Source organism: Spermophilus citellus, assembly GCF_964194105.1.
Source record: "Spermophilus citellus genome assembly, chromosome: 5".
Taxonomy (NCBI): domain Eukaryota; kingdom Metazoa; phylum Chordata; class Mammalia; order Rodentia; family Sciuridae; genus Spermophilus; species Spermophilus citellus.
In genome coordinates this window covers 75,326,224-75,340,060 of record NC_138186.1, presented here as the reverse complement: position 1 = coordinate 75,340,060, position 13,837 = coordinate 75,326,224, and the positions used below count along the sequence as shown (strand labels likewise).

Sequence of the window (13,837 nt, the reverse complement as noted above, 5' to 3'; positions counted from 1 at the left end):
ATAACTTCCCTTGTTATCTGCTCAACTACTCACTGAGAGTGCATCATTTCTTTTTGGGGGGATGTTGATTTACACAATGGTTAAATACCATATTGTTCTCTTGAATTTAAAATTCTCATTAGAATGTTAAGGACTCTACAGAAAAAAAAAATTGGCATTTAAGAATACTCCTTGAAAATACTGGATTATAAAATTCCTTACTGTAAAAACAATAATTAATGTTCTTGATGACTATGGGTAATTGTTATAATTGTTTTATTGTAAATAAGCCTAAGGATTTAGTCATAGAATCGACTTGTTCCAAATGGATGTGATTTTTGAATTTTCATAATTTAGTCCTCAGTATCAGGCTGTTAAGTGTCTTACTGCTTGCTACCCATATGCTTTTTCCCCTGTGCCCTGCATTTTTTTTTACCACCTCTGTTCTGGTAGGTAATCAAAATTACCCAAGTTGGCTAAAATCATATCTAAAGTAAGATTAAATAAGTTCTTATGATAAAAAATTATATATTATATATAAAATTACATATATAATTATAGTATATAATTATGTATAGTATGTTTTAGTGCCTGACTTTCATATCTATTTGGTGCTTGGAAATTTCATCCCTTTGTACTTGATATTTCATTTGTTATGAAGTGTTGCTGTGGATGTACTCTTACAAATGCTGACGTAGTAGCAATTAATGCTATGTACTTCTGGCTTTCCCCTTAGTAAAGTTTCCTTTGCTGGGTGGCTGTGTGACCAGTTCTGTTCAGTCACCATGAGACATCCCAAAACCCTTTTTTGCCTTCCATCTTAACCAGCACTGTTTAGATGTCCCATCAGTTTGGGCTCCTATGACAGATATGAAATTTAAAAGGGAGATAAATATTTTATGTCAAAAATATTGTTACTGAGACTGCAGAGTTGTTACAATTTATTCTTACTTAAATTTCAAGTTTCTCTGCAAAAAAAATGGGTTTGGGTGGAAAATTACAAGAGGGTTTATATATCTTTAGGAAGAAATTTTTTCTTTAAGGAAAATGAGCGATTTTAATAGTTGAGTTCAAGAACTCATAAAAGCTTTTAACAATTGCTTACACAAGATAGGCACATATTCATATTAGATTGTGTGGTTCAGTGGACCGATTTGAACACAGGATTGAAATTCCTGAGTTCTATATCTTATTAGCTAGTCACCTAACTGGAGAGTCATCCTTTGTCTATAAAATTGGTACAACTATTATAGAACATGTTATTGGAAGGATCTCAGATTACAAAAATTATCCAACAGTAAGATTCTTAATAAATGGTAGTTATAACTATACCAATTAACTGGTATTATTTATCAAATTACAGAATTATGGTCAGTTTTTTCATTTCTCTCCAAATGCATGTTATGTTAACTGGCTTAGTTCATTGAAGGTTAATATAATTTTCTATTCTTTTTAAGATTCTACTTAAGGCTGGTTATCCCAAAAGGTAATGCGGAAACATTGTGTCAGACACTTTTAAACCAGTCTTTAATTTCAATTCAGGTGTAAGAAAGCACATAAATACAAACATTAATTCAAGGAATCAAGAATGTGGGGTATAAACATGTATGGCAGATACTACTATACTTCATGTACTTTTTAAAACTTCTAAGAATTTGATTACATGTAAAAAAAGAAATCATTGCCCCGTATATTGCTACTTCCATTTTAAGTATTCTCACCAAATTACATTTCCTGAAACTCAAAGGAAAGCATTCTCTAATTTCCATCAGAATTTGGTGATCAGAATTGGCTGACACCATCTTTTATGTTGTCTGCAAAACTCTTAAATACCTGGCAAACAGTAGCTTTTTGTCAAATGAATGACACTGAAAAACAGATCCCCAGAGATTGAGATTTTGGGAACCACAGCATCATTTTGAAGGGGAATGTGATCAGCTGTGATCACATACCAGGATGGGCTGTTAAGGTGTAGGTATAGGAGAGGATTGCCCTAAGTGGGCACTGAGGAAAACAAATGAAAGTTGCAGAACACTGCAAAATGAACAGTGGCACCCAATTTCTAGGTTTTCCTCCCACTAAAAGGAGATTGCAGTTTCTCATTATCATTTAGCAATCACATTTCCTATAGTCAACATGGTTCCAATAGACAAGCCTAGGCAACTAGTCACTATATATATCATCCCACTAAAGATATCCAAACCCAAGTAACCAAATTTTAGAATACCATCTGGTAAACTTCCTGCATTCAAGACCAACTCACAATTCCTTAAAATCTCATTAGACATAAGGGATTGGTTAGGATGTATTACAGGTATTCCTATAACTAGCCATATTTACAAGATACAAAATATTTGATACTGTACAGATGTTTATAAAGTGATTTTTAGCACCAAATATATACAATCAACACTGCAAATTAATTCAACTTTTCAAACTTAACAGATTTTTTCATTAATCATGATGGCACTTCTTTTCTCCCAACAAAAATGAAGTTTTATGGGGCTATGTGGTGATAACATATTATTCAGTAATAGACTACACAAAAATTATCTTTTCATCTAGAATATGCTGTATTTTTTTTTTTAAACAGTATACAAAATAGCTCAGGTAAAATAACTTGCCCCACTCATAGATGATATAAGATTTGAAGAACCAGGGCCTAGAGAAGTCTGTTATTCCTTGGCCCTTGCCAATTTAAAAAATGGATATATCCATATTAAGTGTTAGACTGGCAATGAAGACAAACAATTCTTGAAAACACAAAGTGTAATATCACCTTTTTACTCAAATGGAGTTGTTTGTATTTATAAAGACAAGGACATCTGTCCCTTTAAGTGTGTGAAGTATTTCAGATTACTGAAAAAAAATTTAACATTTATTAAGCGCTCATGTGCCAAATACTTGGGTTCAAGTCAATTTCCAAAATCTTTATAAAGGTATGAATTTGCAAAAAAGAAAAACTGAATCTTGGAAAGTAAGCTGCACAAAACCACTAATAATTAGAAGTGAACTTTAAATCAAGGCCTTTCTCTACTATACATGGTTTCTTCTCAGTACACAATACATAAACTGGTTCAAAATTATCTAGACCCTTAAAAAGTTTGTAATGAAAAGTGTTTAGTATTAAACAGTGTTCAGGACCCTAAAAACAATTCTCTGAGATTACTAAAATGCTGATTTCATTTATTCCTTCATTTGTAAAAAAAAAAAAATGTGGACACATGTTACAAATGGTATTAAGTGAAGTGCAATTCATTGTTTACTACAAATTTTTAACTTTAAGCAAAACAATCTCAGTGATGATAAATGCATTTCATTATTTATTTAGATGTTTAAGCTCTCGCACTAAGTTTTTACAAGCTGGTGAACACTGACAAATTATTTCTCCCACAGAACTATAACCACACATTCCCAGACAGTATAAATATATGGTTGAACTAACATTAATACACATCACCATTTTATCAATTACATAATAAAACAAAATTATCAAGTATCCAAATATTAAGTTACACAGCTCAAAAGGCATATAAAATATTAGATGTCTGCTCAATTCATCAGCAGAAACCCACTTTTTTTTTTTTGCAAGAGGTTGGGAATAAAAGAAAAAAAATCACACTTCAAACAAAAAGTTGGTAAACAACTTCTGATTATGAAAAAAAAATTACAAGAATTTCAGAAACTTTATGATTAAGAATTGTTTTACCTACAATAACAGAGCATCTCTACCTTTTAAAAAAATATTTACTAAATTAAAGAGCATATATTCTACAGGTTCTGCACGAGACAAAGGCAACATTTTACTAAAAATATTTAATAGCCCCCTCCCATTCTTTTTTTCAGGCCCTCCCTGTTAAGTTGCACCTCAGAGTGCAAACATTAAATTAACTGTAAGGCTTTTTTTTTTTTTTTGTCTGGAGACTTAAAGACATGTGCTTCTGTAAAAACTTAGGTTTTCAAAATGGAGGTTTCCCATAACAGCAAAAAAATAAGACTTATAGAAAGATATTAAATAAAAATAATCGCTGTAAGACTTGGTAAAAGGAAAAAAACAAACAAACAAACAAAACCAAAAAACCCCAATAGGTAAAAGCAAACCTGATGTATACTGGTATGAATGTGGGAGATGTAAACATAAAAAGAGCAGGCAAATAATCTTATAGGGCCTACAATGTTTGAAATGACTGAAGGAATAAATCACATAAGGTCTAGAGTGTTCTTAGTTCCTGGAATTTTGGTTTTGTATGATACTAAAAATATACAAGTATTGTGCTGGGTATTTTGGCACCTAATCTTTCTAAATTTCTTATGTAAGATTCTGGCATGGAAATAGATTTAAAGACATTAACTCAATACCGCATGATTTCAGGAAAGGTCAACTGGTACAAATGATAAGCACATTTTAAATTGTGAACAGCAAGAATCTTTTGCTAAGTGTCCAAACAGGTTGATCATAACCCAAACATAGAGGTTGAAATTCTGTCAAGCTTGTGGCCTGGTAAAACTGCTTTCCAATACTCCTATGGAAGCTTCATCAGACTTATTCACCATGCCAACAAGTTGGCTAATATGTACGACAAATTAGGTCCCGTCTTAAGTTCCACTTCCAAGGCAATAGCATCAGGCGCCCGAGTTTTATTGAATGCAACAGTTGTTTCTATGACCATTGGAGTCTTTGAAGCGCAGCCGCATTTTAGGACGATACTTCTCCAAATACAAAAGTTGCTTGCTGTTAAAGGCTCCACGCCGCTTTCTGGAAGGAAAGGACAAACTAATTTTACAGTGATAGAGATTGCTTCTGGAGGCAAGGAAGACAATTACAAAAGCCATGAAGGAATGTTTTAGAGTACTTATTTGGCTATTGTCAACTGAGCTGTTGAGACTCATGTATTCTTAACTATATCTAATTATACTTCAATAAAATATGTATCAACAATAGCATATTCAATCAATAATTTAAAGCAAAATAATAATTCAAATGATGCTGCTGGATTAGAATCTTAGTAGTATGAGCATCTGCATGGACTATAAACAAGGGGATATTATTATCTTTAAAAAAAAGATAAAAATCAGAAGGGCAATTTATAATATATTTAAAACTTACTGACACCTTCAACAAGGAAATAAAGAGAGATTTCACAACTTACTGTCTTATGAATTGTACTGCATCTTCATATTTCATTCCGCCTTCAATCAATGCCAGAGCAACAAGCACTGGCGCTCTAGAAAGGTTAAGAATTTTGATCAGTCAAAATTTCAAAATCAAGTCCTGAAGTATAATTATCCATCATCATATTTAAGTTACACCTATGTTACATGTTGACTTCATGATTAAAAAAAAAAAAAAAAAAAAAAAACTGAGCTGGGCATGGTGCCACATATGTCTGTAATCCAGCGGTTCAGGAGGATGAGACAAAAGGATGGTGAGTTCAAAGCCAGTCTCCGCAACTTGGCCAGGCACTAAGCAACTCAATGAGACCCTGTCTCTAAATAAAATATAAAATAGGGCTGGGGATGTGTCTCAGTGTTTGAGTGCCCTAAATTAAATTCCCAGTACCCTCCCTCCCCAAAAATACAAAAAATACAAAAAAAAAAAAAAAAAAAAAAAAAAAAAAAAAATCGCCCAAGCTAGCCTTCAACTTGTGATCCTTCTGTCTCAGTCTCAAGCAATGAGATTTTAGGTGTGCCCCACTATACCCGGCAAATACCAGTGTTTTTATATATCAATACAGATGTTTATCTGGAACCAAATGAAGAATTGCTCTTACCTCCCAAGGCCTGCAACACAATGAACAGCAATACAACAACCAGGTTCTTCACGAAACTTAATTTTTACAAGACTTAACCAGTCATCGACAATTTGGTTGGACGGTGGTGCACCATCATCAAAAGGCCAATCCTAAGTCAAAAGAATGTTTAAATATATTAGATCTTAAAGGTCAATCACGTTTTATTAACTCCCATTGTCAATGAAATGTAACTAAATGCTAAATCATTATAAAATTTTTTATTTTTTTAAAATTATCAGTGGACACAACATCTTTGTTTGTATGTGGTGCTGAGGATCGAACCCGGGCCGCACCCATGCCAGGCGAGCGCACTACCTCTTGAGCCACATCCCCAGCCCTATAAAAATTTAGTTACTTCTTATCTTTGCTTAGATTTCACCTTTATATTTGAAAATTTTATTGCATAAAATCTTACACAACTTTTAAAATTAGGCTTCTTGAGGTCTGTGGTTTACCTGAATAAAACTTGTAGCACATTATCTTAAACACACAGGAACTATTAATACTTACAAGAACATGGATGCCTTCTTTCTCCACAAGAGTAGTGTCATAGGTTGCTTCACATACTCTTACTATTGTGGTAACACCATACTTCTTAAGTTCCTGGATAAAATATACATTAAAAAAAAATCCTAATGAGATCTTCATAATTGTATTACTATTACTCATCATTTGCCATTTTGATAATTTCTGATCACTGAGAATGCTGGTTAACAGAACATCATGAAGAGAACAGTAGAACCTCCTATCTATGTTTAACATGGAACTAAATCAGTCTTAAAAGTATATGCAAAAACTCTTAAATCCTGAGAATAGTTTTTTTAAAATACCCTTATCATTTAATACTACAGCTTTTAAAATACATTACTACTCATTATAATTCTCCTAACAAAAAACAAGTGGTATTTTCCTATGATCTGAGTGGCCTATTTGCTGTTTTTGTACACCTATAGATATGTATGAAACAAAATGTGTATGTCTAGATAAATTACCCAGCATTATATTCCTTCCTTCCTAGTAAAAAGAAGCTGATGCTGAGACAGGTATTAAACAGGATTGACCACAAAACTGCCATCAGAAAGCAGCAGAATCAGTAGCTTCTAAGCATCAAGTGGGGCCCAAGACAAACTATATGATTTATAGCATGATGCTAAGAGGACATATGAAAAAAAAAATCCAAACATGGCAGCCTTCCCCTATAAAATTACTTAGAAGAAAAGTGAGGACTACACTATTATATTGTGATCCTCTTGCCTCAATCTCCCAAATCATTGGAATTACAGGTGTATACCATTTGTGCCGGGTTTATCTACACATAGGCCAACCTGAAGAACTATTCATTTATGAGTTCTAAATTAAGTATATTCTTTCTCAAAAATTTTATAGCAATTTATCCCAAACTAATGATATTTCATTTCTGGGAACTGGAACCATAGGTATGCCATCTCTTATCTTAAAAAATAATAGACATGGGGGATAGTAGGGGATAGGAAAGGTAGCAGAATACAACAATTACTAATAGGGCATTATGTAAAATTGTGGATGTGTAACCGATGTGATTCTGCACGTAAAATTGGGGGTTCATAACCCACTTCAATCTAATGTATGAAATATGATATGTCAAGAGCTTTGTAATGTTGTGAACAACCAATAAAAAAATAATAATAGACAAAAATCCCACTATTAAGCTACAATCAATTTAAGACATCATAATGTATTAAATCTTACCTCTATAAATTTGTTTAAGGTTGCATTGGTTGGATTGTGTGTAATAAGAAATCTCATGTTCTTGTATGTGACTTCCACAGGAGCAGGGCGGTTCATTCGAGCCATGTTAATTTAGTTAAAAAACACTCAATAGGGTTATGAAAGAATTTAAAAAAATGAATACAGAAATGATGCAAAGTAACTGAAGTCTACTTCAATATACTCCACTTGATATTCTCAGTGCTTTTGAGTATGAAGTTGGGAGTAATGGGAAATGAAATGAACCTCCTAACAAGAAGCAGCAATTCTTCAATCCAGTAATACTGAGGCAATAGAAAGGAAGTGCACTGAGGTTTACCCCATCCAGGTCAGAACTCTTGTAAAATGCTCGGTAGATTTTCAATTCAATACGTCTGTGTCCAGGTTAACCACTCTTATGGGGGCTTCTTGGTGGAGTAGTAATGAATTTCTACAGTTCACTTGTCTGCATAGAGGTCGTGCTGTGCCTGGCAGTAATCTCCACTGCCCTTCAGAAACTCCATAAATGTGTGACCAAGAACACCACAGAACTGCTGTTTAAAAGAAAAGGAAAGAAAGAAAGAAAAAGTTATTTTTCAATTCAGAAGAAACATGTTACACTTTTATAGCATTTAAGTGTACAACTATTAATTGAATCAAATGTAAACCAATAAGCCTAAAACAAGCACTCATAAACCCTTTAGATTTCAAAGATTCCTTGAAATCATTAGTTATACTTGGCAAAATTTCTTTATATATATTCTTCTGTTAATTATTTCTCAATATATGACTGTTTTAATTGTTATGACCTATATGTACAACTTCTTACATATGTGCTGAAAAAAACAGGTTGCTTTTCATTTTTCGCATTTGTATTTAACATTTAGTAAGACATTTTTTAAAAAATGTTTTTTTAGTTGTAGATGTACACAATACATTTATTTTATTTTTATGTGGTGCCGAGGATCGAAACCAGTGCCTCATACATGTGAGATGAGCACTCTACCACAGAGCCACAACCCCAGCCCTAGTAAGATATTTTTGAAAGGGGTTAGGGAGAGATGTCAATTGTATGGACCTTTCTACATATATAAAAACTTCTTTATGTAATTATTTCTCAATAATTGCCCTTGAAGATCTAGTTCTTAAATGTGAAAAAATCTGAAGTCACACCTATATTTTCCTTTTGTGCTATCCTTTCTTCCTCTTTAAGTTTCAAAATACACTGAAGTAAAAATAAAATGAGATAGTTCACACACAGCTCACATTACTCTGTCTAGAATAAAATTAACTGGCTCTTAAAAGGGGACTTGTTTTCAAAGTTTTTCCACACACATGATCTCATTTTATCTTAACAACCTCATGGACTTCTCATTTCCATTATGTCAACAATATGTCAGATTGTAGGAAAATAATTCTTGGGAAGTTAATTGTGAAGTAACAAAATGTTTTCCTTTTGTATTTATAAACTATTCATAATGTTAATACTTTCTTGTATTTTAAAACCAAAACTTCCCTTAACTGGCTTAAACCTCAAATCTAATTCAGAGACAAAAGAGGTAGGTACCAGTGGTTGGATGGTAGAAAGGACCTTAAGAGTTTTTCCATAGGTCTCAAAGCAAGATAATGTCTATTTTTCACAAAAGTTTTCTTTTAAATCAGGTTTATACCAGTATCAAAATTAAATGAATACTTAACAGGATATTTTCAGAATATGTACATAATGTTAATGTTAGTTTAATAAGTACATAATGTTAATGTTAGTTTATTTCCAAGCAGATTGTGTACTTGGAAGTAAAGAATGTAATAAGGAAAATGTTAATAACAAGCTAACAAGAGCTCTAAATGAGAGCCACTGACCCAAACAAAATGTATTAAAGAGTAATTTACCTCAACAAAACCTTGTAACAGTAACAAAAATGGCTCAAATTAGCTTTCCATGCTTAAATTGAAATATTTAAAAGGCTTAAAATTAAATGGAAGTGTCTACTTCCATACTCAGTTATACCTTTAAATAGAGCCCGTGCTAGTTTCTTTACTACAGCTAAATTTCAAAGAATTCATGTAATCACAAAAAAGAACAAGTTAAACAACTAGCTTATTTTTCTGTTAAAACAAAGGATTTAGCATAAGGAGGTGGGTTTATTAAAAATTCCCAAAGTTTTGTTTGTTAACCCAGGGATGCTCTACCTCTAAGCTAGATTACCCCAGCCCTTTAGGATCTTGCTAATTTGCTCAAACTAGCCTTGAATTTGCCATCCTCCTGCCTCAGGTTCCAGAGCCCCTGAGATCACAGGTGTATATCACCATGCCTAGTCCAAGACTGTTCTAATAAGTCTTTGGAGGTTACTTCACGTATTTGCCAGCTGGGTTAAGAAAAAATTGTCTAAATTACCAAGGAAGACATCACCATTACAATGAACACAGACTGTAGTAATCTAGTTTCACCTTAAGTCCTAAATAATTAGATATAATAGGAGCATTCTGGCACTTTCAGATAATACACAATGAATTAAAGACCTCTGTAAAGCTTTTAAGTAGTTTCAAAGAAAGTGGGAAAAAACAATATAGAATTAATTTCCTGTACTGGTTTTTCTTACTGTGGAGCCACCCAGTGGCTGGGGGGACACTTCAATTAAAGCAGGGTGACCACGGTCATGGTCATCTTTCTATTCAGCCCAAGACATCCCCCTATTCTCAATTTCCTCCTCACAGGGAAAACAAACAAACAAACAAACAAACCTAAAAACCTATCCATGATAGTCAGTTCAGAAACACAAAGGGATATCCTTCCACATTTCAGTTGCATTCAATCTAATATACATGAGGGAGAAGAGAGAAGTTTTTGTATAGAAAAGCTTAAGTCAGTTTATCAGATTGCAGAATCAAGTCAATCTATAGAACCAACGCTTTGCCAAAAAATTCGTTGAGACTATGTTCTTAGGTTTCAGGTATCACACCTAATAAAGCGTGTATAAAATGCCACTTACTTTTGAATCTACTTTTCGGGTTTTCAACTGATTAACTAGCATCAGACAAAACACACATAAAGAGAATAACAGGAAGCACTCTCACGAATCTGGATCTCAAGCCGATCGAGGATTCCAACTACAGTATAAAAACTTAATACTCTTGGAATTGTAGCGAGTTCCGTCGACAGAATATAAACTTTAGAATTCTGGCTCTGGTTGGCTACTGTTGCCACAAGCCAAAAGGAGTCACCTACACGTTACAAGCAAGGACTTCAAGAACAATTCTAAGTAGTATCGGATTAAAAGGCGCCATCCAGGGCCCTTTCAAGATTGGCAGGAAAAATGCGTGCTGGTGCCCAGCCCGGGGCGCCTTCGCTTCAGTAGCCCTGGCACTTTCCAAAGTGCTCAGACCCAGGTCATTTATCTTGACGAGTGGCCCAGAGAAAGGGCAAGACTCGACTTGTTCCAATTATCCAGGGCCTGAGGGTGGGACGTTAAATCCGGAACAGCTCGAATTACCAGGTGGAGACCGGAGAAGGCAGGGCGGGGCGGGGCGCCGGTGTCCTCACCTAACTGAGCTGGGCCCGGGAAGCAGGGAAGCTCCCGGAATGCCCCTGATGGCCGCCACTCGACGCACGCGGCGGTGCGCGCCCGGGCCCGCCCGCTCGCCTCGCCCCTTCTCCGCGCCGCAATCACGGGTTCGCGCCGCGCCTGACTGAAGGCGCGGGCGCCGAGGCCATTTTGTCTGAGGCTCCGGTCCCGGCCTCGCAGCATGGGAGTGGCTGCACCACGCTCCTGTCCCGCGCCAGCCCCCGAGCTCCGACAGCTCTGGGTCGAGACCGTTACCAGCCGCGCTGGGCCGCCCCGCCTACCCCACTCCGGCCCGGATCTGGTGGAGACCCCGCCGCCACCGCGCCCTCCCCGTATCCGGCTCCGCAGTGACACGCGCAGCCCTCGCCCCACCCCGGGCCACGTCTCCCGCTCGAGTGCGGCCACTCTCCTTAAGCTTAACAAAGGGACCCCGGGAGCCACGGAACCCACTGAGCCTGAACCCGGCGGGCCAGGCACCAGGGCCGAGGGCAGGGGCGGCAGTTACAAAACGGCTTTTGTGCCACCCCGCCCGTCCCGCTGCGGCAGTCGAAACTGCCTCCGCCCGCCGCGCTGGTGGGGCCGCAAGGTCCCAACAGCCCGGCGCCCGGCGGAGACGTGAAAGTCGATGCTTCAGGCGGCCAACCGCCATACCGCAGCCCCACGGGCCTGGCGTTGGCTTCCCAGTAGCCGGTCGTTACCGGCCGACCACGGGATCGTAACCCGCCAGCTCACTCGGGACCAACCCGGCCACAGCCTGGGACCGCGGGGAGCTAAGTCAGGGCCCTGAACAAAGGCAAAGGCGGGATGGGGGGGACGCTCGCAGATTCCCAGTCCCGGAGGCGGCGGCGCGACGACTACTCACAGGAATATGTTTACTCATTGAAGATTGTGGCCTAATCATACAGCCGGTCCCGAGGCGGCGGCGATACAAGCGGCGGCGGTGGCGGCGGCTGCAGGGCAGGGGGTGGCGGTGGTCGTCGTGGGGCGGCGGCGGCGGTGGCGGTGCAGGCGGCGGCGGGCGCACCAGACTACCATGCAGTGAGCGGCTCCGAGGAGAGCGGCGTCGCCTAGCCGGCCCGCAGCCGCAGGAGCCAATACGCGAGCCGAGGCGCCCTTGCGTCACAAGCCCTTCCTTTTATAGCCGGAGCTACGTGCGCACCCCTGGCCACCAATCGCGGCCCGGGATCCTGGGCCTTGAGCGGACAGGCGGGGGCGAGAGCCCGCCCCCGCCGTGGACGTCACCTCACGGCGGCCGCCACCGGTGTGAACCGGTTGATGAATGGCGAAAAGCTGGAACCCGAGCCTCCTCTTCGCGGGGGAGGGAAAGGGAAGGGGAGAAACTTGGGAGGATGCTGGAAGCTTGGTGAAGTGTAGGGACCCGGCAAGGGAAGATTCCAACCACGCAATTACAAGGAATCACGAGACAACCCTGTTTCTCATAATTAAAACCAGCTAGGAGTGTCACATGGGAGGCTTGAAGTTTGCCTCAAACTTAAAATACTGTCTCTGTAGGTTGCAGTCGCTTTTCAAGTCTCAACCCTGCTTTCCTCTGGGTCTAAGTCACAACCACAGTCATATTTGCCAAAGGTTTACCTTGGCACCTGCGCTCCTAGGATGTCCGTCATCACATAATATTTATGTCGCATGACCGCTGCACCCAGTGACTCAACAGCCCGAATGCCACGGCCCTAGGCATGTTCCGGAAGAATTATTGTCGCCAGAGGCACTTTCAAGGGGGCGGGGCGGGGTGGGGGAGGAGAAACTTATCTTCACGGAACTACCCAGTCCAACGCAGGGGACTGTTTCTTTTGATGCCAATAAAGCCCTGTGCTCCATACACACACACACACACACACACACACACACACACACACACACTTTTTTTTTTTTTTGGTTACTCCTTCCTACAAGGTCCGAGGGCAACTGCAGTTGGCTCAGTTGTGGCATTTCGAAATCACATGCATCCTTTGTACTGTTGCTTACTTGTTGTTACAGATAATGAAAGGTTAGCCACTACTAAAAGGAAGCGTTTTTAACAACTAAGAATCCTCAGTCAAGGACTGATGTGATTCTTTGCGTCAAAATCCAAGCTTTCCTTTTTGTTACAGTCCTTTGGATTTCAATATCTTCTGAATTTAGGCCCCTAAAAGAAGTAAAGCCTTATCGCAGTTGTTATGTGGTATACAAGAGTAACTGTCATTTATAATCTGCAAACCCGTTCTCCTCTGCTTTCTGGAAGGAATAAACAAGACCTTCACCTGCTTTGAAGAACTAAGTTTTCTAATATTGAGGCCTTTTGTTTGCTGTTTTCCCCAAGTATTAGATTGGAGAAGGCTTTAGGGATCAAATTGTGTCCTGAGTCAGTGTACTGTAGCATCTTAAGATTTATTAGAATTTCTATTTAGAGACACTACTTGCATGGTTATTCAACCTTCTTAAAAACATGTACTCCATAAGCAAAGTAAGATCTTTTGAAAACAAGAAGCAGGTCAGACTTTTAAAGAAATAAATGTCTACTCATCCTCATTTTAAGAAGAAGTTGCTTGCCTAGGAATCCCTTTAAGTCAAGGAAAGCTAGAGAGCTTGAGACATAATGTCCTTTCACAAATGAACATAAAAGGAGTAGATTTCAAGATTTTTAAGTACTAATAATATATTAATTTAAAAAGAGTCTTGGGATGGTAACGAAGCAGAACGGGGTACTCAAGTTAGAAAAAGAATTATTCCATTTATAAAAAATTAAAAACTCATATGGCAAATAACTTGTGTAAATATGCA

The 13,837-nt window shown here is 38.2% G+C and overlaps 2 protein-coding genes across 3 annotated transcripts; both read right to left on the bottom strand.

Moving 5' to 3' along the window:
* Positions 1–1,479: 1,479 nt before the first annotated feature.
* On the bottom strand, positions 1,480–7,640 carry PTP4A1 (protein tyrosine phosphatase 4A1). 2 transcript variants are annotated; one of them, XM_081294674.1, is made up of 5 exons: positions 7,500–7,640; positions 6,282–6,374; positions 5,751–5,881; positions 5,130–5,204; positions 1,480–4,735 (listed from the first exon to the last, which is right to left on the bottom strand). In XM_081294674.1, exons 1-5 carry the CDS (start codon positions 7,602–7,604, stop codon positions 4,618–4,620), a joined length of 522 nt encoding a protein of 173 aa, XP_081150800.1. In that variant the 5' UTR covers positions 7,605–7,640; the 3' UTR covers positions 1,480–4,617. The 2 variants fall into 2 exon arrangements, with proteins under 2 accessions (XP_081150800.1, XP_081150801.1); XM_081294675.1 differs by having other exon boundaries at positions 1,480–4,731.
* On the bottom strand, positions 7,525–12,056 carry LOC308649195 (uncharacterized protein). Its single transcript, XM_081294676.1, has 2 exons — positions 11,922–12,056; positions 7,525–8,050 (listed from the first exon to the last, which is right to left on the bottom strand). The coding sequence occupies exons 1-2, from the start codon at positions 11,958–11,960 to the stop codon at positions 7,955–7,957; spliced, it is 135 nt and encodes a 44-aa protein (XP_081150802.1). The 5' UTR covers positions 11,961–12,056; the 3' UTR covers positions 7,525–7,954.
* Between the last annotated feature and the right edge of the window lie 1,781 nt (positions 12,057–13,837).